Below are 23618 nucleotides of genomic sequence, written 5' to 3' on the forward strand. Positions count from 1 at the left end.
CAACCCTGAGTGAAAACAAGGGAGCTGCCAAAGGTACTTAGTAGTTATTATCAGCACTAATTCCTATATTCTGACATTAATTCTGTCTGCAAGTCAACAACTTTAGGAACAATCAAGGTGAAATGGACAAGTTAATAACTGGGAATAGGCAGATAATTAATAATCACAAACATGCAAAATTACACACTTAATAAAATCATTAACTGGATATGACTTGACTGGATATGAAGTCCTGTGTACAAATATGCCCCCTGTATGCTTTTAATGATTAAAATACAAAAACATGTATTAACACATTTTTCTTGGCTACGTACTGCGACTATCTTGACCTCAGCTCTTGGGAATAATCACTTCGGCTTCTTTAATTTTCTCCATTGCACTCGTAAAAAGCTTGCAAGACTTTCACAACGTCAACGAATCCTGGGAAAGAAACCAAAGCAACCCCTGACCTTGTCGACAGTGAAAGTCTTGGAGGCACGCGTCACTCCGAATGGCACTCTGCATTCTTATGGTCCTGTGCCAACGTCTGAGAGCAGAAAAATCCCTGAGGGACACTCAGCCTGTCCAAAGGCAGATGGACAAGAGTGCAAAAATAAAGACAGGCAGCGAGGCAGCTGCAGTGCAATAAGTTCTGTGCTTCCAATTTCCAATAAATTCATCAGTTTAGACACAAATTCGAACAGAAGTAAAGTGATGTAAAAATCATTATGGTAGAAAAACAAGGATTCAAATTACTTGCGGAGGGAAGCTGGTGATTGCTCTGTGGTGGCAGCGACCAAAAGAGAGTTGGATCTACATAGTGAACAGTTTCCTCAGGCGGCAAACTACTAATTATCCATTAATCAACAGATGAGGAGAGTCTGTTCTCAAAGTAAATAGTGGTAAAATGAGACAAAAGCATTAAAAAAAAAAAAAGAAAATGGAAGAGTAATAGTACTGGGTCCTGTGCACTGATAGAATCAGGCAGAGATGTCAGGATGCTAAAATAAAAGGAGACTTTTTCTCCAACCAGATAATACTGAGAAAGAGAGAGAGAGCGTGTGGCAGGAGGCGAGCACGTGTACGGAAAGTGAAAGGTTAGACGACGCAAGAAAGGAAGGGCAACCGAGACAGACGAGCAGACAAGAAAACGCAAGAAAAAGTACAGATAAGTACAGAAACAGACAAGAGGCATATATATACACCGATCTTGGATGACCTTTTAGGAAGAAGAGTGCAGTCAAGATGATACAACGAGGAGAGAATCTTTATTCTAACCTTTTCGCCTGTTGGTATTTCCGAAAACTGTGGCCAATACCAAACAGCTGAGACACGTGGCCTGTACGTCTGAACCGTATTCAGGATCAGAACCGGCTGGCACCAACCACTAAATCATTCCCGGAGAACACCTGAGTCACAGCGAGTAAAAGCCCCCCCCCCCCCGAACCTGCCTGCTCCACCTCCTAAATCTCTGAATAGTAAGTGGGCTCGTGCTGACAGTTTGGGCAGGCGTAGCATAAACAATCTCATCCTTACCTTCACTCTCTCAGATATTAGAAATTCATTTGCATTCATCAGCAATGCCGCCGCCACCGCTGCGGCCCCCTGGGGTGGAGAATCTGAGAATATATGTCGGATTGTTTAGTCAAAATTACAATACAGCTGGGGCAATTTATCTTTTGAAAAGCCTTTAATTTGTTCAGGAGGAAATGTGCTTTCATTTGCATTTTTGAATAAGGAGCAGCTGGAGAACCCTTCCAACCTGTTACACCACTCTATCCACGGCTAATGAGGCAGGGAGCAGGGAATTACTGATTCCACTGGGAGCCTTTAACATGACAAACACACCGTGACTTTACTGCTGGCACGTCGCAGGTCTGCGCATGTACGTCTGGCTGGCACATCTGTGTGTCGGAAAGTACCAGTGCACATGCACAGTCACCACTGTGTGTCTGCACAAATGCCTGTTTATCCAGCGGCTGAAATTAAAAGCCTGTAATTACATTCAAAATAATTAGATTACATTATATTAGATGCAATATAGCCAATTAGAGAATAGGTTTACAAGGCAGAGGGGAAAAAAGCGCTTTTAACGAAGTGATTCATTTTGCTGAAAGTTGCCCCAGCTTAGGTAAAATGGCACCGGGTCACTGTGTGTATGATAACTAGAAGGCATAAATTAGAGCAATGGCACGACTTCTGGTGAATAAGGAAAATAAATATTTATACTTTAAGACTAGCCTAGTAAACCAGATCTATAATGCACTCAGAATTCTGCCCAGGTAAGAGAATGTCTCTACAAATTGCACAGCATACAGATACACTGCAGACGGCTGAGCTCAGGGAGTAAACGAAAGCCTAGATCGTAATTCTGATTTAAGACATCGGTGTTAAAGTGACTCCAAAACAGCCAAGGTGGTTTTCTTTGCAACCATAACACAACCCTTGACACCTTATGTCAACGGGGGGTAACTTTAGCACAACTCTGGCACTTCTAGAAAACCACGTTAGAGTAGATCGAACTTTATTGATCCCTTGGGAAGACTCCCTCAGGGAAACTGAGGTTCCAGCAGCATTGTATCGCAGCACACAGCATCAAAAGTGAAAGTAAAAAGAAAATCATTTTGCAAATATAAATACACAAATATAAATACCAAACATACTGATCAATACTGAGCTGCTACTGCTCCGCGTGACGTGATGTCGCAGGATGTAAATGGCAAATGGAGTGCATTTATATACTGCTTTCATAGTCAAAGCACTTTGGTGAATGTGAGACATCGCTGCATTCGCACACACACATCAGGTTGTTGCCATGCAAGGCGCCAGGAGCAATTTGGGGATTAGGGACCTTGCCAAAGGGCCCTTAGTGGTTTTCCAGTCTGAGGGTGATTTGAATTGAGGATCCTCTGATCACAAGTCCACTGTCTTCATCTAAATCAGTGGTGGGCAATATGGGCTGAAACCATGTAGGTTCCTTCCAACTAATCACCTCAGCAGGTCCTCAAGTTAAACACCTCATCATCAATGAAATCACCTGCTAAAGTAACTGGTAGCAAAGAAAACCTGCACTCTCTTGGCCCTTCATGGCACCTGATCCAAGTGGATGAAACATTTTCAAGGAACTAAATAAATCGAGCTGACCTGACTCGACCTACTTGGATACCATTTCCTGCATGTTTGAGAATCTCCACAGACATTGTACAAAAATGTTACAGTTCCACAAAAATGCAAGGGATGACCTACGTTTGTCAAAGGTTGTGATGGAAAAAAAAAATTATACATTTTTGTTCAACATCTTGAAAATTCAGCCATATTTAAAACAAGACGATGGTACAATGACAGAATATCCCAGTTCCGAAACTCCGAGGTTTTACAAGGATTCAAACCATGACCTTTAGGGGTGCATATCCGTGAAAGTGAGAAGGGAGCTTTGGAAGTATTAAAATGTCAGGGGTAATTCTCCTGATCTCAAAAGCAAACCATTTCAGGAGAAGGTCAAAGAATACATCCAATAAAATGCTGGATTAACAATAACAGACTGTATCTAATGTAAATCTTAAAGAAAATGGGGAGGAGAGCTGTAAGCCATCTGTTTGATATAGTTTCTTGTTTGAGTCAATACCCTTCTATTTTTATAAGAAATTATGAGATTGGATGGCTGAGTTCTTGCATCTGTGTTAATTCTGCTCTACTTTCAGTCCTGGATGTGCTCAAATACATTCTTTTAATCCCTCTCTTCCTTTCATCTGGTCATGTTTAGCCGCATGTTCTCCTTGAATTGCTGGCTGTCTGAGTGGTGTCCAAAAAATGAGGTGGGCTTCATAGATAATTGGCAAAGCTTCTGGGGAAAACCTGGTCTTGTTAGGAGAGACGGCATCCATCCCACTTTGGATGGAGCAGCTCTCATTTCTAGAAATCTGGCCAATTTTCTTAAATCCTCCAAACTGTGACTATCCAGGGTTGGGACCAGGAAGCAGAGTTGTAGTCTTACACACCTCTCTGCAGCTTCTCTCCCCCTGCCATCCCCTCATTACCCCATCCCAGTAGAGACGGTGCCTGCTCCCAGACCACCAATAACCACCAAAAATCTATTTAAGCATAAAAATTCAAAAAGAAAAAATAATATAGCACCTTCAACTGCACCACAGACTAAAACAGTTAAATGTGGTCTATTAAACATTAGGTCTCTCTCTTCTAAGTCCCTGTTGGTAAATTATATAATAATTGATCAACATATTGACTTATTCTGCCTTACAGAAACCTGGTTACAGCAGGATGAATATGTTAGTTTAAATGAGTCAACACCCCCGAATCACACTAACTGTCAGAATGCTTGTAGCACGGGCCGAGGCGGAGGATTAGCAGCAATCTTCCATTCCAGCTTATTAATTAATCAAAAACCCAGACAGAGCTTTAATTCATTTGAAAGCTTGACTCTTAGTCTTGTCCATCCAAATTGGAAGTCCCAAAAACCAGTTTTATTTGTTGTTATCTATCGTCCTCCTAGTCGTTACTGTGAGTTTCTCTGTGAATTTTCAGAACTTTTGTCTGACTTAGTGCTTAGCTCAGATAAGATAATTATAGTGGGTGATTTCCATCCACACAGATGCTGAGAATGACAGCCTCAACACTGCATTTAATCTATTATTAGACTCAATTGGCTTTGCTCAAAATGTAAATGAGTCCACCCACCACTTTAATCATATCTTAGATCTTGTTCTGACTTATGGTATGGAAATTGAAGACTTAACAGTATTCCCTGAAAACTCCCTTCTGTCTGATCATTTCTTAATAACATTTACATTTACTCTGATGGACTACCCAGCAGTGGGGAATAAGTTTCATTACACTAGAAGTCTTTCAGAAAGTGCTGTAACTAGGTTTAAGGATATGATTCCTTCTTTATGTTCTCTAATGCCATATACCAACGCAGTGCAGAGAAGCTACCTAAACTCTAAGTGAGATAGAGTATCTCGTCAATAGTTTTACATCCTCATTGAAGACAACTTTAGATGCTGTAGCTCCTCTGAAAAAGAGAGCTTTAAATCAGAAGTGCCTGACTCCGTGGTATAACTCACAAACTCGCAGCTTAAAGCAGATAACCCGTAAGTTGGAGAGGAAATGGCGTCTCACTAATTTAGAAGATCTTCACTTAGCCTGGAAAAAGAGTCTGTTGCTCTATAAAAAAGCCCTCCGTAAAGCTAGGACAGCTTACTACTCATCACTAATTGAAGAAAATAAGAACAACCCCAGGTTTCTTTTCAGCACTGTAGCCAGGCTGACAAAGAGTCAGAGCTCTATTGAGCTGAGTATTCCTTTAACTTTAACTAGTAATGACTTCATGACTTTCTTTGCTAATAAAATTTTAACTATTAGAGAAAAAATTATTCATAACCATCCCAAAGACGTATCGTTATCTTTGGCTGCTTTCAGTGATGCCGGTATTTGGTTAGACTCTTTCTCTCAGATTGTTCTGTGAGTTATTTTCATTAGTTACTTCATCCAAACCATCAACATGTCTATTAGACCCCATTCCTACCAGGCTGCTCAAGGAAGCCCTACCATTATTTCATGCTTAGATCTTAAACATGATCAATCTATCTTTATTAGTTGGCTATGTACCACAGGCTTTTAAGGTGGCAGTAATTAAACCATTACTTAAAAAGCCATCACTTGACCCAGCTATCTTAGCTAATTATAGGCCAATCTCCAACCTTCCTTTTCTCTCAAAAATTCTTGAAAGGTAGTTGTAAAACAGCTAACTGATCATCTGCAGAGGAATGGTCTATTTGAAGAGTTTCAGTCAGGTTTTAGAATTCATCATAGTACAGAAACAGCATTAGTGAAGGTTACAAATGATCTTATGGCCTCAGACAGTGGACTCATCTCTGTGCTTGTTCTGTTAGACCTCAGTGCTGCTTTTGATACTGTTGACCATAAAATTTTATTACAGAGATTAGAGCATGCCATAGGTATTAAAGGCACTGCGCTGCGGTGGTTTGAATCATATTTATCTAATAGATTACAATTTGTTCATATAAATGGGGAATCTTCTTCACAGACTAAGGTTAATTATGGAGTTCCACAAGGTTCTGTGCTAGGACCAATTTTATTCACTTTATACATGCTTCCCTTAGGCAGTATTATTAGACGGCGTTGCTTAAATTTTCATTGTTACGCAGATGATACCCAGCTTTATCTATCCATGAAGCCAGAGGACACACACCAATTAGCTAAACTGCAGGATTGTCTTACAGACATAAAGACATGGATGACCTCTAATTTCCTGCTTTTAAACTCATAAAACTGAAGTTATTGTACTTGGCCCCACAAATCTTAGAAACATGGTGTCTAACCAGATCCTTACTCTGGATGGCATTACCCTGACCTCTAGTAATACTGTGAGAAATCTTGGAGTCATTTTTGATCAGGATATGTCATTCAAAGCGCATATTAAACAAATATGTAGAACTGCTTTTTTGCATTTACGCAATATCTCTAAAATTAGAAAGGTCTTGTCTCAGAGTGATGGTGAAAAACTAATTCATGCATTTATTTCCTCTAGGCTGGACTATTGTCATTCATTATTATCAGGTTGTCCTAAAAGTTCCCTGAAAAGCCTTCAGTTAATTCAAAATGCTGCAGCTAGAGTACTAACGGGGACTAGAAGGAGAGAGCATATCTCACCCATATTGGCCTCTCTTCATTGGCTTCCTGTTAATTCTAGAATAGAATTTAAAATTCTTCTTCTTACTTATAAGGTTTTGAATAATCAGGTCCCATCTTATCTTAGGGACCTCATAGTACCATATCACCCCAATAGAGCGCTTCGCTCTCAGACTGCAGGCTTACTTGTAGTTCCTAGGGTTTGTAAGAGTAGAATGGGAGGCAGAGCCTTCAGCTTTCAGGCTCCTCTCCTGTTGAACCAGCTCCCAATTCGGATCAGGGAGACCGACACCCTCTCTACTTTTAAGATTAGGCTTAAAACTTTCCTTTTTGCTAAAGCTTATAGTTAGGGCTGGATCAGGTGACCCTGAACCATCCCTTAGTTATGCTGCTATAGACTTAGACTGCTGGGGGGTTCCCATAATGCACTGAGTGTTTCTTTCTCTTTTTGCTCTGTATGCACCACTCTGCATTTAATCATTAGTGATTGATCTCTGCTCCCCTCCACAGCATGTCTTTTTCCTGGTTCTCTCCCTCAGCCCCAACCAGTCCCAGCAGAAGACTGCCCCTCCCTGAGCCTGGTTCTGCTGGAGGTTTCTTCCTGTTAAAAGGGAGTTTTTCCTTCCCACTGTCGCCAAGTGCTTGCTCACAGGGGGTCGTTTTGACCATTGGGGTTTTTACGTAATTATTGTATGGCCTTGCCTTACAATATAAAGCGCCTTGGGGCAACTGTTTGTTGTGATTTGGCGCTATATAAATAAAATTGATTGATTGATTGATGTTAGGGGGCGCCACAGCAGATCATCAGTCTCCATCTCTCCTTCTCCATCTTCTGTCACACCAGCTGCATACATGTCTTCCCTAAGCACATCCATACCCCCCCCCCCCCCCCCCCCCCACTGGCTGGTGAGTCAGTCCTCAGCATCCTTCTCCCTATATACCCTGTGTCCCTCCATTATACATGTCCAAATTAACTCAGTATCACCAAACTATCTCCAAACTGTCCTACCTGAGCTGTCCCTCTAACATATTCATTACTAATCCTGTCCATCCTCATCATTCCAGAAGAAGATTGCAGCACGTCACCTCTGCCACCTTGTGTATTTTGCCACAAAGCCGTACAACACAACTGGTCTCATTACCTTTAACACATTCATTTCATGTAATTCTTATATTATTACCAGTGATGGGCACCGTTCAGCTAATCCCATAACAGATAATTATCGAAGCTCATGCTTTTGCTAGTGGATTAGCTTTTCAGATAAGTTTTAAAACCATCATCGGACCAATTATCTTCCGATAAATTTAGTTGCAATAACTTTCAGTCCAATAACTTTTTTTTTTTTTTTTTTTTGCTGGTAAAGTGAGCAAAGTTTAATGGTCAAAAATGTCTGTAAACCCTAAAATCAAACATTTTAGTCCATCTGCTGTGTGTTTGTAGCAGACTGGTTGCCTGTCGCTTGCTAATGACATCATTAAGCACAAAACGTGATTGGCCTGTTGACACAGGGAGCATTGTGGGTAGTGTAGTTCAGGTTCACTTTGGACATTATAGTGAGTGAGTCCGCTCAACACAAAAACAAAACTGACTAATTTTAACATTATTTTATTTTATTTATTTGTGGTTGTAATTTAATCGGCAATACTTGGTGGGGAGTGAAGAGAGAGCTGAGTAGGGGGGCAAAGCTCTCGATTTACCGATCGATCTACATTCCGATCCTCACCTATGGTCATGAGATTTGGCTCATGACCGAAAGAACGAGATCGCGAGTACAAGCGGCCAAGATGAGTTTCCTCCGCAGGGTGGCTGGGCGCTCCCTTAGAGATAGGGTGAGGAGCTCGGTCACTCGGGAGGAGCTCGGAGTCGCGCCGCTGCTCCTCCATGTCGAAAGGAGTCAGTTGAGGTGGCTCGGGCATCTTTTCTGGATGCCCCCTGGACGCCTCGCTGGAGAGGTGTTCCAGGCACATCCCATTGGGAGGAGGCCCCGGGGAAGACCCAGGACACGCTGGAAGGATTACATCTCTCGGCAGGCTTGGGAATGCCTTGGGATTCCCCCGGAGGAGCTGGGGGAGGTGTGTGTGGATTGGGAGGTCTGGGCGGCTTTGCTTGAGCTACTGCCCCCGCGACCCGACTCCGGATAAAGCGGAATAAAATGGATGGATGGATGGACTTGGTGGGGGAGGGGAGCTCTCACGGCGCAGCTGTGTGTACTGAGGGACTTTTCTTCACATTTAGACACTGTTTTGGATTTTTTTTTTTTTTAAAGGATGCTTTATGTGGATTATTTATTCAGAAGAATCGAAGGTAAGAATTTATATTTACTACGCGTCTTTTATTCTGCCAATCAATGCATTAATGGATGTATTTCAGTTGTTTAAACTGCAGGGTTGAAAGCGTGTGAAAAAAGCAGCAGCTTTGTAGTTCATAAATGATGGTGTATCTAATACCGAGATAAACTGTGACTTCTAATACCGTGTTTTACTGCTTTTGACAGATGACAGTGTTTGGGGTTTTATTTTTTATTCATTCATTTTTTGTGCGTTCTTGTGTGTTTGTGATCCTTGAATTTACTCAGCAGCAAAAAGTGAAAGTGAAACTGTTTTATCAGAAGCCAACAGCATAATCTGATGTGGCCGCGACCGAATCAATACTAAAAGTTATCGGTTATCTGTAATAAAGATACATTTTTTTTAGCAGTTTATCGCTTTAGCGTCATAAAAGATAACTTTCAGTTATAGGATTAATGGTTATCGAAGCTAACTTTTTGGTTAGCTGTGCCCACCACTGATTATTACCAAGATAACAATTACCTGTTAAGAACATTCGTAGGTAAACAAACATAATATGATAAAACTCATTTATGGTGTAATGTCAAGCTGCTACCCAGGCAGTGACTTTTAATAAAATGTTCAACCTTACAAATATAAGTTTAAGCCGATCATCGGTTACAGCTGTGCAACACTGTGTGAAACCAAGTAACGATATTTGAACATATGTTTAATTTCATGTGTTTTGACCTTTTTTTCCAGCAAATGTCAACTTCATACTTTTTTCACCTTCAACATTCATTTTCCAGTGTAATATGATATGATACGGCTCAATCATGACAAACGCAGTTTAAATTGTTGGTCTCATAAAATCATTTGAATTAATTAGTGTATTTATGGCTTTTATCACAGCCCGCAACAGTCACCAATAAACAACAGCTTTATGGTTCTTTGTTGTATTATAAAAGAAAGCAAGATTAATTGCAAAAATATGATGCTTGAGGTTTCAGTAGCCACAAAAGCAAATAAAAATGTTCCTGGCCATCTGCCTTCGAATGCAGATTTGTGGTTGCCATGGATTCGCATTAATCACTCTGCACCATACAGACAACAACATTATTTTAACAATACTATTGTCCAGCACGTTTCCATTGGTCAAACTCTTTTTTTCACATTCTGTTGTGAAGTTACAGATGTTTAGAAGCTATGTAGAATAATTTGCCTGAACCAGTTTATGTATGCCACACCTCATTTTAGGACCAGCACACCCATGAGCACACAAATGAGTGCAATTTTACGAGTAATTTACACAATGTGGGTTCTGGGCATGAAAGTGACAGCTGCGTCGATTTTACATGAAGAATAATGCTTCCCGTGTACTGCTTTTTGTTGGGCTGAAAAGCGCTTGGTGACATTTGTTTGAAAGTCATGTACAAATACAATTATTATTACCATTATTGATTAAAGCAGCTGGCAAAGAAAAGTTGGGTCTCCCTAGGGACTTGATTTATTTTATTTATTTATTTTGGATGCGTTTTAAAGCATCACCACAGTGACTGTATGGTGTTCTAGCGATGAACTTGGAATTTGAGTTTTAACAGCCAAGAACTATTTTCTATGTAAAGATTTAGTGGTGTGATGGCGTCTTTTGCAGAAACTGATGCAACATCCCTCTGTGTTGTCATCTGTGCTTTTCTATCCCTTGTTTACGTAACTAGGGTGGCTGTACATGCAAATTTTATGCATGAGGTTCTTGCACGTGCACGCAGAGTGAATGTGAGTCCTGCACTGTGAAATTGTTGACCCTCCCCACATTTATAAAGTGCATAGCACTGTTTGCAGACAGGATGGGGAACAGTTATAATTTTCCGCAAATTTCTCCAGAACCTACATTCAGAAACTAAAAATGTTTCTGACCAAGAATGTGCTCAGGGTATAATCAGTATACATGTTTGCCCACATGTAGCAACATTTGACCTGGTGCTTTTTCTATTCAGCCTCCAGGAAAACTCAGCCAGGTTTAGGGTTGGTTTAGGGTTAGCGCTGGGGCACGTTTTCTTGTATCCCATTTAGCAAATTAAGTCAACAGATGTGTTTAACATGCATTAAAGGCGCTATGAGTGAATTTTCCACAACATGATATCACATGAGCGCCACAATTTCAGCGCCGAAACAATACTTCCCTCTTCGGCCACTCCTCCCCAGCCTTTCCCATCCCCTTGCAAAAAATTCACTTATAGCACCTTTAACCCTCAAGTGACCAAGCTATTTCAGCGACTAAAATGACAGAGTGGGGTTATTTATGACCCATTGACTTTATATTGGAATACTTCTATATAAATGATTGTTTTAGGGTTCTTCATATTAATTTCACTCTAATATATTCGTGCACCATCCTTTTCATCTTCACTCTGGGCATCAAGAACCAGTCTCAAAGCTTGTGCAGCTGTAAATCTGGCTATTCTGGGTCTGTTGGCCATGCTTCCTTGCAAAACAGTAAAATATAATGATTAGAGTTGGCAAATTACAACACCATCCGAAGCTATGTCGTCAAAAATCTCACAGATCTTCCCAGGGGGTCATAAGTGAGCCCGCACAAGTTTGAATTATACTTGCCACATGGATCGGCCGATCCTTGCACAATTCTATGAACAAATGCAGGACAAACAGATTGAGAAATTCATAGCAGGAAACTTTTTTCTGATTAAAATTAGGAAAATGGTGTACAAAAATATATGCCCGGGGTCATAAATGACCCCACTCAGTCTCTTGAGTTTTAATAGACATTTTAAGCACATCTGTTGACTTAGCTTTCTCAATGTAGATGACAGTTATCTCTTGGCCACTAAGTGACCAGATCCCTTGTAACTGCAATGTCTACAAAAAAAACCTGCCCCACTACATAAATAAACACTGGCTGACATTGTCTTAGGTATGTTAGTTCTGTTATGGAACAATTGTTATGCAACCTTGCAAAAGTTGCAGTGTCTGCACAAAAAGCTGCAGTGAGTTAATGTTCCATGCCATTAAATGAAATGTCCGTCAAGTGGTCCTGATGGTTTGGATCCATTTTTTATTTTTATTTTTTTAAGTTGGCTGCATAACTGATTGCTGAGCCTCTAATTTGCATTTTAAATTTGAGCCTAAGGGCAAACAAATGCCCTAAAGTTTGGAAATCTGCTTTTGTCATCCTACTATTAAAAGGAGGCGAGCCTTCAAATGTGAACGATTACAGGCCTATCTCAAAATTATGCATTTTGGCAAACGTATTTGAAAAGTTTGTCTGTGATCAGTTGAAGGACTTTTGAGAACAAAATATTTTAAACCCTCTTCAGTCTGGTTTAGGAAGCAACATAGCACTGTTACTGCAATTTTAAAAGTTTTAAATGATGTGTTTGAGGCAATGGATTCTTAACAGATTTGTCTTTCACTATTTCTTGATCTTCAAAGGCATTTAATATTGTGGATCTTTTAGAAACTCTTTACAAACATGGTGTCTCCACACATGCCGTCTCTTGGTTTGCTGATTATTTGGCAAGTAGGATGCAGTTTGTTCAGGTGGCTGGTGTTAGTTCCACCTTCCTTGAAGTCACAAAAGGTGTTCATCCAGGTTCAGTTTTAGGACCTATTTTATTCACAATTTATAAAACAGATCTGTGTGCAAACCAATCAAACTCTATCATCTTTCTGCAGATGACACTGTAATCTATTGTTCAAATTCAATTACACAGGCATTTGAATTTTTGCAGTCCACTTTTAACGCAGTGCAGTGCCATCTGGAGAAATTCAAACTGGGCCTGGATGCTTAAAAATCCCAATTTTTTTTTTTTTTTTCCAAAGTCACCTGTTTCCTTCGATAATATACCATTAATTAAAACTGCTCAAGGTAAAACTCAAGCTAGTCAGCAGTTACAAGTATTTGGGATTAATGATTGATATGGAGCTTTCTTTTAAGGTCCATCTTAGGGCCTGGTCACACGGCACACGATGATAGCTGAACGAAGGAAAAAAGTCTCAGTCACAAATCGTCAAAAAAAGGTGGACAAATGAGCTTGCACTTCTCCCATCACAGATAAACCTGTGAATAAAGAGTGCATAAAGGAATAAAACTAAACCAAAACTAACAAAAGAAAAATGAAGAGAAAGCTGACCTTGACACTGTAAACAAAATCAAAACAAAACATGCAAATGTGCTGGAGTGCCCGTAAATAAAGTAGTTGATATAATGTTCTTGTCACTATTGTTTCTGGATGACAACGTTGTTTATCATCTGACACATGGACGAGTCACATTCAGCTCGTCGGATCTTTAGTTATTGAGCCGTTCAGATATCGCCAACATTCGTGCAAGATGCCAGAGTTGGGAGGTTGGACGAAGTTGGGCGACTGATGGTACGGGAACTATGCAAATGATGAGGAACTGTCAAGACAGAAAGCAAAATGGAATACGAACAGACTGAGGTTGTCGTCGGGATTCGTTCACATTTTTCAACGGCTTGAAAATTCTGAAGAAGCGCCAGCTACAGGAACGAAGCTGGATGATGGTTAAACGAGGTCTCAAAGTCAACGCAAGCCCAGATTTCTTGTTTCATTTTGGTGTCCTTCATTAGTGCCATGTGACCGGGGCTTTAAACACAATCTCCAAATTAAGGGTGAAGTTAGGCTTCCGTTGAAGAAATAAGTCTCGTTTTTCTTGAGGAGCTCGGAAGCTCCTGATAGCTGCTACCTTCTTGCCTGTACTGGACTACAGTGATGTGTATATGTACACTTTAACCAGTTGTCTACAGTCTGGTCATCCAGTGTATCATTGTGCCCTCAGATTCATCACTGGTTGTAATTGCCTCAACCACCACTGTGAGTTGTATGCTAATGCTGGCATGCCTTCTTTGAATGTAAGGTGCACATTGGTACACATTGGATGACTCTGGTTTACAAGGATCTTATCGGATGGGTTCTGATTTTGTCATCCAATTTACTTAAAAGATCTAAAAGCCATTATGCTTTGCACTTGAATGACGTGCTTTCGTGTACCTCATGTTCACACTAAAACGGGAAATAAATCTTTTAGTTTTTCAGCTCCTTATGCTTAGAATTCCCTCCAAACTGAATTGAAACTGTCTGGGTTGATTTCTTTGAAGGCTTTTCGCTACATTTTAAGAGACCATGAATGGAATTCTTTTGCACAGTGTCTGTTTTAAAATTTTAATCTGTTTTAACTTCCATATTGTTACTATGACCAAGCTGATTGCTTTATCTGTAAATTGTATTTTATTTGTTTTAACGTTCTCTTGATGTTGTTAACTTGTTTATTATGATGTGTGCTGCTGCCTTTCTTGCCAGATCACCCTTGTAAAAGAGGTTTTGATTTCAGTGGGGTTTTTTTTATCTGGTTAAACAAAGGTTATAATAAGTTTCTCTGAGCACGTCTCTGAGTATCAAGACAGGAAGTCTTAAAAGACGATGTGTACCTCACAAAAGGAGGAGTCTGGAATCTGCTGCAGGAGAGTGAAGAGCGCTCAATAACTCTGTATTCATTACCTGTATGTATATCAGTATAAGTTTTGCATAAATTTACTTGATTGATAAAGAACATAGCAGTCATCCATGACTAATGGACATGACAACATCACGCAATCAAACCGCTGAGTCAAACATAATGTACAAACTTCAAAAATGCCATCTCGACCACTCGAACAGTTAGTGTCACATCTGAAGTAGGTTAACACGCCACCATCACAGGGATTCGGCTACTCTGGAGATATCAAATGCAGAAAGGGTACTTTAAAGTGTTTAATCATTAAATCAAGAAGCTGAGAGACAAAGACACTGAATCTCACTGCCGGCGTGGTCCTTTAAGATAAAAGCAGCACACAACAAAGCTGACAAGATTAATCATCACTGTTCTGATGTTCCATTAGAGTTTGGTAAGCTAGAAGTCAAGCATTGCAAAGTAACCTGTGTTTTTCCAACACTTTGAGGTTTAATCTTTTGGGTTTCTAATGAGATCTTTTGGTTTTTGTAATGACGGCATTTTGGTTGAATTTGAAAGCCACGCAACCCCCAACGGAAAAACATAAAAAAGATGAACTTTTGAAAGACTGGGGTGAATTACTGGTGAAAAAAAGGTTGTAAAGGAAAAATACCGCTTTTAAACTTCCCATTTACACACATGCTGACAAAAGTGATAAACACACACTGTGAGCGCTAATACTTCATGGGAGTTCATCATCGCTGGAGTGAGAGAAAAAGCAATGAGGCTTTTTGGCAGATTTCCTGCTCAGCCAGGGTTGACAAATTGCCAAGGCTCTGTGTCGCAGCTCCACTCTGAGGCTGCTAACCGTTTCATCTGCGTGATTTAGAACTCAGGCATTAAAGTAATCCTGTGCAAATGCATATTCCTTACACCTTAATTTGCAATGCACAACATGGAGCAATTACACTTTGACTAGTAATTTGTCTGAAACAACTCTCAGCGCCTCAGTAACAACTTTATTGTTGTGTGGAATCACCTCTGATAAAACTTTACTCATATAGGCAGTTTGAAAACGATGATAATCGCACAAAAGGTGTCATTTCAAAGGTGTTATCCTGTCAAAGAAATTCCCATCAGATTGCCAAAGCTGTAGTTTGGTGCATGTGAAACTCTCAGGTATGTACATGTCTGGCTATAAACATGGTGATCAGTGTTTTCACGTCTCCAGCAGCAAAAGTGCTTTGTGTCAAAAATAAGTTCAATATCATAACTGGTGGAAATTATTAAGATTCTCCAAGGATGGTTATTTTTTTATCCATGTCTATTTGTATGTTTGTTTGATTCATCACATGGTTTTATCAATGTACAGTGTAATTTGCATTGTGAGCGAATATCCGTGACAGCATTTTGGCCATGTGATGCGTTTTTCTGTGCACAACTCTCAGCGTGTCAGTGTCGAGTACACCATCGGCTGACGAAGGCTAAGGTGACACCCACATTTCACTTGGCTGTGGTAGACAGATGTTACATTTAAAGCATGGGGATGGACTGGGTGGCTGCCTGGATGGTTGCTACCCAGGAGCAAATACAGTTCCATAATGTGGTGCGTGTGGTGATGCGGAGCATTAGCGGGTTTTCCCAGACATGACCTGGCACCAAGGAAAACATCTTGTGTTTGATTTTTGACTTACTGTTGATCATGATCAAGAGGTGGATCCAGCCTTTGGGTATTAATCTGCGAACTTTGATCTACATTTCTTTGATCATGTTCCTATCTTTCATGTTAGAGCTGGCTCCTTTGATCTTGATTAAGGGGTGCCTCATGCCTTTCACTACTGATCCTTGATTCAGATCCTGCATTCAATGTTTACCACAACCAAGAAGACTGTTTTTGTTCCTAAACCATTACTTTGAGAGACTAAGATGAGGCACATCACTTGCATTGTGTGGAAAAGTCAGATACAACATTTTGTCCCTATGTGGTGTGTTTCCCTCTGCAAGATCCAGCAGGAGGGTGCATCGGTGTTCAAGGCCGCAGCAGGTGGGGAAGGCCAAGGAGATGCCCACATTTCACCTGGCTGCAGCAGATAGATGGCTGCTTTTAAGGGTTGAAGATGGACCAGTTGTGGTTGCCATCAAAAATCCAAGACACTTCCGGAGTGTGACAGATACAGCAACATGCAGCACCAGTGCATGTTCCCAGACCTGAGCTAATCTACTTCTGAAATCTCTTTAAAAAGAAAAATAAAAGTACCTTAATTATGATTAAGGTGCCGGTGTCCCGTTGAGATGAGCTCTACGTGCAACTGCACATGCGCTTTCACACCTCACCTGTCAAAAATGTAAACTGTAATTTACTAATCTGTATACTAGGCATGGGATGATATTGATTTGTTTTCTGACATGATTACCTTGGCCATAGGAATTGCTATTAACAATAATATCACAATCATTAATAAACGTTGTGGACAAGATTAAAAAGGCCTTAAAATGCTGGAATCACAACAGCACATTTTATTGTAGACTAAAACTAATATTTTTATTGTATAGTTTTTCCTATGGGCCAGTATCAACTGAAATGATACTAATCAATATATTGTCTGTTCAATAAAGTCCAAAAGGCATTGAAGTGCTAATTAATGAGGATTACTGTGATGAACGATTATCACGATAATAAAAAATAGCCTCCAGATTAAGAATATTTTTGTTTTTATAGTAAATACATTTTACACATTACTACTTTTGGATGAACAAGTTATATATTTATTTGTCCAACAAAAGATAATTTTGTCAAGAGCCATCTATTTACTGAATGAAAGTGAAACGCGATAGGTAGCTTGTTTCAACTCAATGGAGGAGCTCATCTCGACAGACCGCCGGCCAAAATCGATTAAAAAAAACATTAGTAATGTTAATTGTCTCATTAGTTTGTCTCTCAATCACTACTTGTTTCATGTTAATGTTTCCAAATTTGGATAAATCCATAACACAATCACCACCACTGTGGTCCCGTTGCATTTGAACCCATTGCACTGCTTGTGATACTATTTTTAGTAGGTTCTTTTTTTTTAATATGCCTCAGGATTTGGATTTCCAACCTAAACATGGGGTTCAATTGCAGATGGATCTGTTTTACATCTTGGCTGATTTAGCATCACCTGCACCAGCGTTGTATTCAGGGAGAGTTGTGTGTCATGCTCCAGTAAACAGAGATAAACCCAACCTATCGGACATTAGACCAAGAAAGGACTTTCTTACTTGTCTTCTGACCAGCTTTCACCTTCCTTTTATCCCCATCTATAGTTTTCACACAGACTTCAGGCTACTACATCCTTCGCTCTATTGTTCCTTGAACCATTCAAACATTTGGAAACAAGACTTTGCCCAAATTTCTACCTTTGTCACAAGTCTTGACACTTAGAAAATAGTCTTCAAACAATAAGTCATATTTAAGGTATTTTAATGACGCATGTTATGATTCAGTCATTTCTTCAATCATTTATACTGTATCTATACTATTAAAATTTAGACTGTGGAAAGAAATTTTTGGGGGATGCCCCAAATTACTTGGGATTGCCACAGAGGATGTACAACCCCAATCCCATTGAAGTTGGGATGTTGTGTAAAATGTAAATAAAACAGAATACAGTGATTTGCAAATCCTCTTCCACCTATACTCAATTGAATACACCACAAAGACAAGATATTTAATGTTGAACTGATAAACGTTATTGTTTTTGTGCAAATATTTGCTCATTTTGAAATGGATGCCTGCAACACGTTTCAAAAAAGCTGGGACAGAGGTATGTTTACCACTGTGTTACATCACCTTTCCTTCTAATAACACTCAATAAGTGTTTGGGAACTGAGGCCACTAATTGTTGAAGCTTTGTATATGGAATTCTTTCCCATTCTTGCAGGCCCGGCGCCAGAAAAAAAATATTAAGGGGGCGATGGGTTTATCACAGGGGGCGGGGTCGCCCCCCCCCCCAAAAAAAAAGTGCACACCGGATTGTACGTGCCTCTGAGCGTGCCTAATGAATTGGGTGCGCTCCTGGAAAGCTTGTGTATTTAGGCTACACCGTTGTAAGAGACAGAGTAAAGAGTGATGACAGTATTTTTTTAATTATTATTTGAATGTATAGACTCTCGGTCAAGTGATCTCCTGCATACCACAAAACCAAACCAACAACTGATCTGAGAAACGACACGAGACAGTAGATTAACCCCACATACAGCCCTCCATCACAAGCGCAAACAGCGCAATTGGGCATGACAGTCACACAACGGGTCAAAGATAAACCTTTCATTTAGATATATTTACAACAATACATAACTTTAATATCTGTCATTGCGGGCGACTGGCCGTGAACGGAGGGACTAAGAAAATGCATACCGCACGACAACAGCATGTAATCTGCATTATTGTCACTTTTTACTGAGATACACAACACGTAACGCGTACATAAAAAGTTGGCTCACTTAACTTTTGTTGTGTCGGTTCTTGGCTAGCTGGCGTTCGCTGCTCTCCAATTTAGCCAGTGTGTCCTCATTAAGCTGGCTGCTTTAGCTGCTGTTCATTGTCGTACTATCCATGAGAAAATCATCCGGAATATCCATATTGGGACCAAAACACACTTCTCGTATTTTCATCTTTTCCTCTGCGGACAGATTTCTTTTTTCCCCCCTCTGCAGACAGTTCTTGGGCTGCGCGCGCGCTATGACGTCATTTGTTTACGCATAGCGGGCGGGTATAGCCAGGTACCGTCGACGTAAATCTACGATACCGGCTCAGCAACGCCCCGGTAAAGTGATAATAATATTGAATAACTAATATTTTGCTATATTTTCCAGTATTTCTTTTTCTTTCTTTTTTTGATAACTCTCACATCCGAGGGGGCGGGATTGATGACGTGAGGGGGCGTCACCCCCAAACGCCCCCTCGTGACACCGGCTCCGCATTCTTGCTTGATGGACTTCAGTTGTTCAACAGTCCAGGGTCTCCGTTATCGTATTTTGCGCTTCATAATGCGCCACACATTTTCAGTGGGCGATAGGTCTGAACTGCAGGCAGGCCAGTCTAGTACCCACACTCTTACTATGAAGCCACGCTGTTGTAACACGTGCAGAATATGGCTTGGCATTGTCTTGCTGAAATAAGCAGGGACATCCCTGAAAAAGACGTTGCTTGGATGGCAGCATGTGTTGCTCCAAAACCTGGATGTACCTTTCAGCATTGATGGTGCCATCACAGATGTCTAAATTGCCCATGCCATGGGCACTAACACACCCACATACCATCACAGATGCTGGCTTTTGAACTTTGCACTGGTAACAATCTGGATGGTCTTTTTTTCTCTTTTGTCTGGAGGACACGGCATCCACGATTTCCAAAAACAATTTGAAATGTGGACTCCACTTTGCGTCTGTCCAGGATTGTCAAGGATTTGCAAATCATTGTATTCTGTTTTTATTTACATTTCACACAATGCCCCAACTTCATTGGAATTGGGGTTGTAGAGACCCTCATTGGGATTTGGGATAAATTTTACACTGTAGATTAATAATCCCTTGTAGATTAATCATCATAATAATAAAACAACTTTAATTTGGAATCAAAATGCATTCAATTGTGTTAAACGTTTGAGCACGGATGTTACCAGCTTAGAATCACAGTTACTGTCCAATTCGATAAAATGACCCAAATCTCAACTTTCCACAAAACTACAAAAACAAAATCCTACCAGTCTTGCATGTGTAATATTAAAGACGTCATAAGCACAGCATGTGCTTGGTCAGCTTTGGGGATGTAATACATTTTAGTTAGTTTTATCCTAAGTGCTTTTCACTCAAATACAGCCAAATCTACTTATGAAGTCTATGGACATCATGTCAGAACATATCTAAAAAATGACATAAGTGGGAATCCAGAGTAAAGCAACTCACCTCAGAGTGAATATCTGCACTGAAGAAAGGGTGGACAGAGCAAGAAAATTCGAGACTGTCTCTCTCTGCCGGATTGGTTTGGAGGGTGACATCATCACAAAGTTATTGTCCAACTTCAGCTCCACCAGAGGTTGAAACAGCCTGATGCTCCCAATGCGCTGCATTGGTGTAGGCCCCGAAAAGTAGCCCATTGGCGTCTGGTGATCTGTATGAAAGGAGCTGGCCTTTCGTGAGTCCTCAGAGCTACAGTCTCCGTTCTCAGTGGTTTGAACCATGTAGTACAGTTCCACAGGTGTGCCCTGTGCCTGCTCAGAGACCCTCTGCCTGCCGGGCCTCACTGTGGGAGGGCTGAACCAGGTGGCGAGGGGTTCCAGTTCAGCCACACATATCCCCAGCTCGCCTTTCAACCTGCACGTCCCTCGCACCTCTTGGGTCTCGTGGAAGGCGAACATTTGGATGCAGGGCAGGTTGTGGGTGGCGCTGTAGTCATCCCAGTCCCGCCCCACAATGTAGAACAGTACCTGGACCTTTGGCCAGCTGGGGTGAATCCTCTCGCTTATAATGTAGGTATGGACCTTCCAGTTGTACGTGAAGAGAGGTGTTGAAGATGTTGGCACAGATGTTGACATAAAGGATGGGCTGTTGAAAGGCCCTGGCAGAGTCTGTAGCAGCTCCACAGGAACAGGCTGCTGAATGGACAGAGGCCCATAGCTAGCATTGACAAAGGGCATCTGCCGAGCCTGGTGGATGAAGAAGCATTCTGTGCGTGCCTGCAGGCTGGAGTTCCTCATTAAGTCCTGGTTTGCCTCCTGCAGGAAGAACACCGACTCAGCGTTGAGAATCTGGTAACTGACAGGCAGATAGATTGGCGTGGGGCCGTACCTCTGTAGCCCCTCTAGGATCACCTTACTGTCTGCCACTGGAACAGAAAGCAGAGCAACAAAGGAGATTTCATCTATCAGTTTAATAATCCATGAAGCTTTTGATTCTGACACACAACTGTGAATGATATTTTTCCTCATAAACACATGAAAATATTTGAGTGTGAGAACACCTGAGCGGAGCATCAAACCAAAGATCAGAATGAGGAGAAACGCCTGGACGCTAGACCACAATATTAACGCAACATTTGCATGCACCGCCTGTAATCTGAGCTAATCATATCTACAGGCGGTTCTGGTGTTGCATCTTAAACAGTTTGTTGGAGACATTTCCATACGGTATCACTTTCATGAGCTGCTGCACTTACTTAAAAGAATTTGTCAGACTCGATTCAAACATTTGCGTCTTTTCGAGTCTCCTGCTTATCAACCTTGTCTGTGTTACCTTCTGCTCTCAGTTCTTTTCCATCATTACCCGCTAACACAATTTGTTCGCTCCTATCTCCCTCCTGTCTTAACTGTTGTATTTACAACTGCAGCACTCTCCAATCTTAAATCCACTAGCTGGGCCAGTCAACCTCAGCTGACCTCACATGGTCCAAAGACATGCCTCGATTTCTTTCTTCCTCTACGTATCTTGCAAATATTTTGCAGCACCTCCCCTCTGTTCACCTCTACATGTTTGGAATGATGAAGCAGTCCACTGATTTTCTGTGCCAAACCCTCTGGGTTGTGAGAGGCGTGGCATGGCAGTCATTTGTGATGTAGTCAATGGTAACAGCACTGACCAACTACCCAGACAGACAGAAAAAAAAATGCATGATGGGAGGATCTGCAGAAAGGTTAAAAAATGGTCAATAATAATAATTCTAACCCTAACTACATATAGTTATGGATGATGACCAAAAGTGCCTCTGCTAGAGGCAGGGATACAATACTGGCAGGGCTGGCTGATGTTACATACTGGTCAAGAATAGCCTATTACCCTGCTCATGACTTCTCTAACACTAAATCCAAATCAAGATCTTGGACTCAGTGGGCTTAGCCTTGAGATAGACTTTGCATCATTCTGTACTTTGTTAGTCCTTGTAACTCTAATCTGTTAGAATGAGAATCTGTTAGCATGGGTCACTCCTCAGTCTGGTCTGCTTGAGGTTTCTTCCTCAAAAATGCCAAGGAGTTCTTCCTTACCTCTGCCACCTATGTACTTGCTCAGTGGGGTTGGTAAGATTAGAACTTACCAGTGTGAAGTACCTTGAATCAGCTTTGTTGTGATTTGGTGCTCTATAAGTAATTGATGACATTCACATTGGACCAGAAGACAGCAGATAAAGAAATATTCCAAGTTTAGTAAAAATGTGTCTTTCCTGCTCCCAAGATATTTTGTACAGACACTCACACAAGAGCGTACACACGCACACATACAGACATGAGAAATACCCATTAAAAGGCTCTTATAGAAATGATCCTTTCTGTCTCTGTTGCTTTATGACTGTATGGCATGTCACTCAGAATGCAGACCCGCCCAGTGGGCGTGTCATAGATCACATCAAATTCCACATGTGGCTTTTCCAAAACATATGAAACTGAATACTTTATCTAAAATTACGTTTTACACAATATAACCTGTTTAAAACCAGCAAATAATTTTATCTCAAACATAAAAATAACAGCAAATACATTTCACAACTAAAATTGGCATATTTATTGATGAATTACTTTTTATGGTGTCACCATATTGAACTCAGTAATGAATTTTTTTTTTTCTTTCGGTTGACCGACAAAACAATTTAAACAAGCAATTGTTTTAACTTGACTGATAATCGGTTTGTGTATTTAAGAAGTTTGAAGTTGTTCAGCCTTTAGTGGACATCAATATGAAATCTATCAAACGTGAAGCCAACCCTGATGGAAATTACTTCATATAGCCATCTCATAATTGGCAGCTTTCACAAGAGAAGCATAAAAGAAGATGATGATTTAATAGATCATATTACGGACAGCCCTAGTGCTGAAATGAAGTTTTCATCACCCACCTTTAATTTTATGGTTTTCCAAGATCAGAATATTCTGTCATTGACCAGAACACAGGCTCATAGGATGCCTAATGACTCGGACAACTAATACGTGTTCCTTCCACATCAGTCATAACTTCATGAGAAATACTTCCGCAGCTACATTCAGATTCATCTTAAGACATTACAGAGATCAATGATGGTACTAAAATAAAAATAGCCAAACTATTTCCATTTTCTTCAGCATTTTATTCTTGAATTTAATTATTATAATCATGATTATTTGTATAGACATTTTGTGAATATTATATGTTTCAAATTGCTTTTACAATTAAATATCCAAAAATAACTATGCTAAAATCAAAACAGACTGTTGTACACTCAGTAC

The 23618-nt window shown here is 40.6% G+C and overlaps 1 protein-coding gene across 1 annotated transcript in view; it reads right to left on the minus strand.

The window, feature by feature from the left end:
• Positions 1-23618, minus strand: part of LOC117529046 (transmembrane protein 132C-like) — a 476757-nt gene that overhangs the window by 268397 nt on the left and 184742 nt on the right. Inside the window, exon 3 of the mRNA XM_034191745.1 lies at positions 20335-21253. Coding sequence (XP_034047636.1) covers positions 20335-21253 — 919 coding nt within the window. The remainder of the gene's footprint in view (positions 1-20334; positions 21254-23618) is intronic.

Source organism: Thalassophryne amazonica, chromosome 17 (genome assembly GCF_902500255.1).
Source record: "Thalassophryne amazonica chromosome 17, fThaAma1.1, whole genome shotgun sequence".
Taxonomy (NCBI): Eukaryota; Metazoa; Chordata; class Actinopteri; order Batrachoidiformes; family Batrachoididae; genus Thalassophryne; species Thalassophryne amazonica.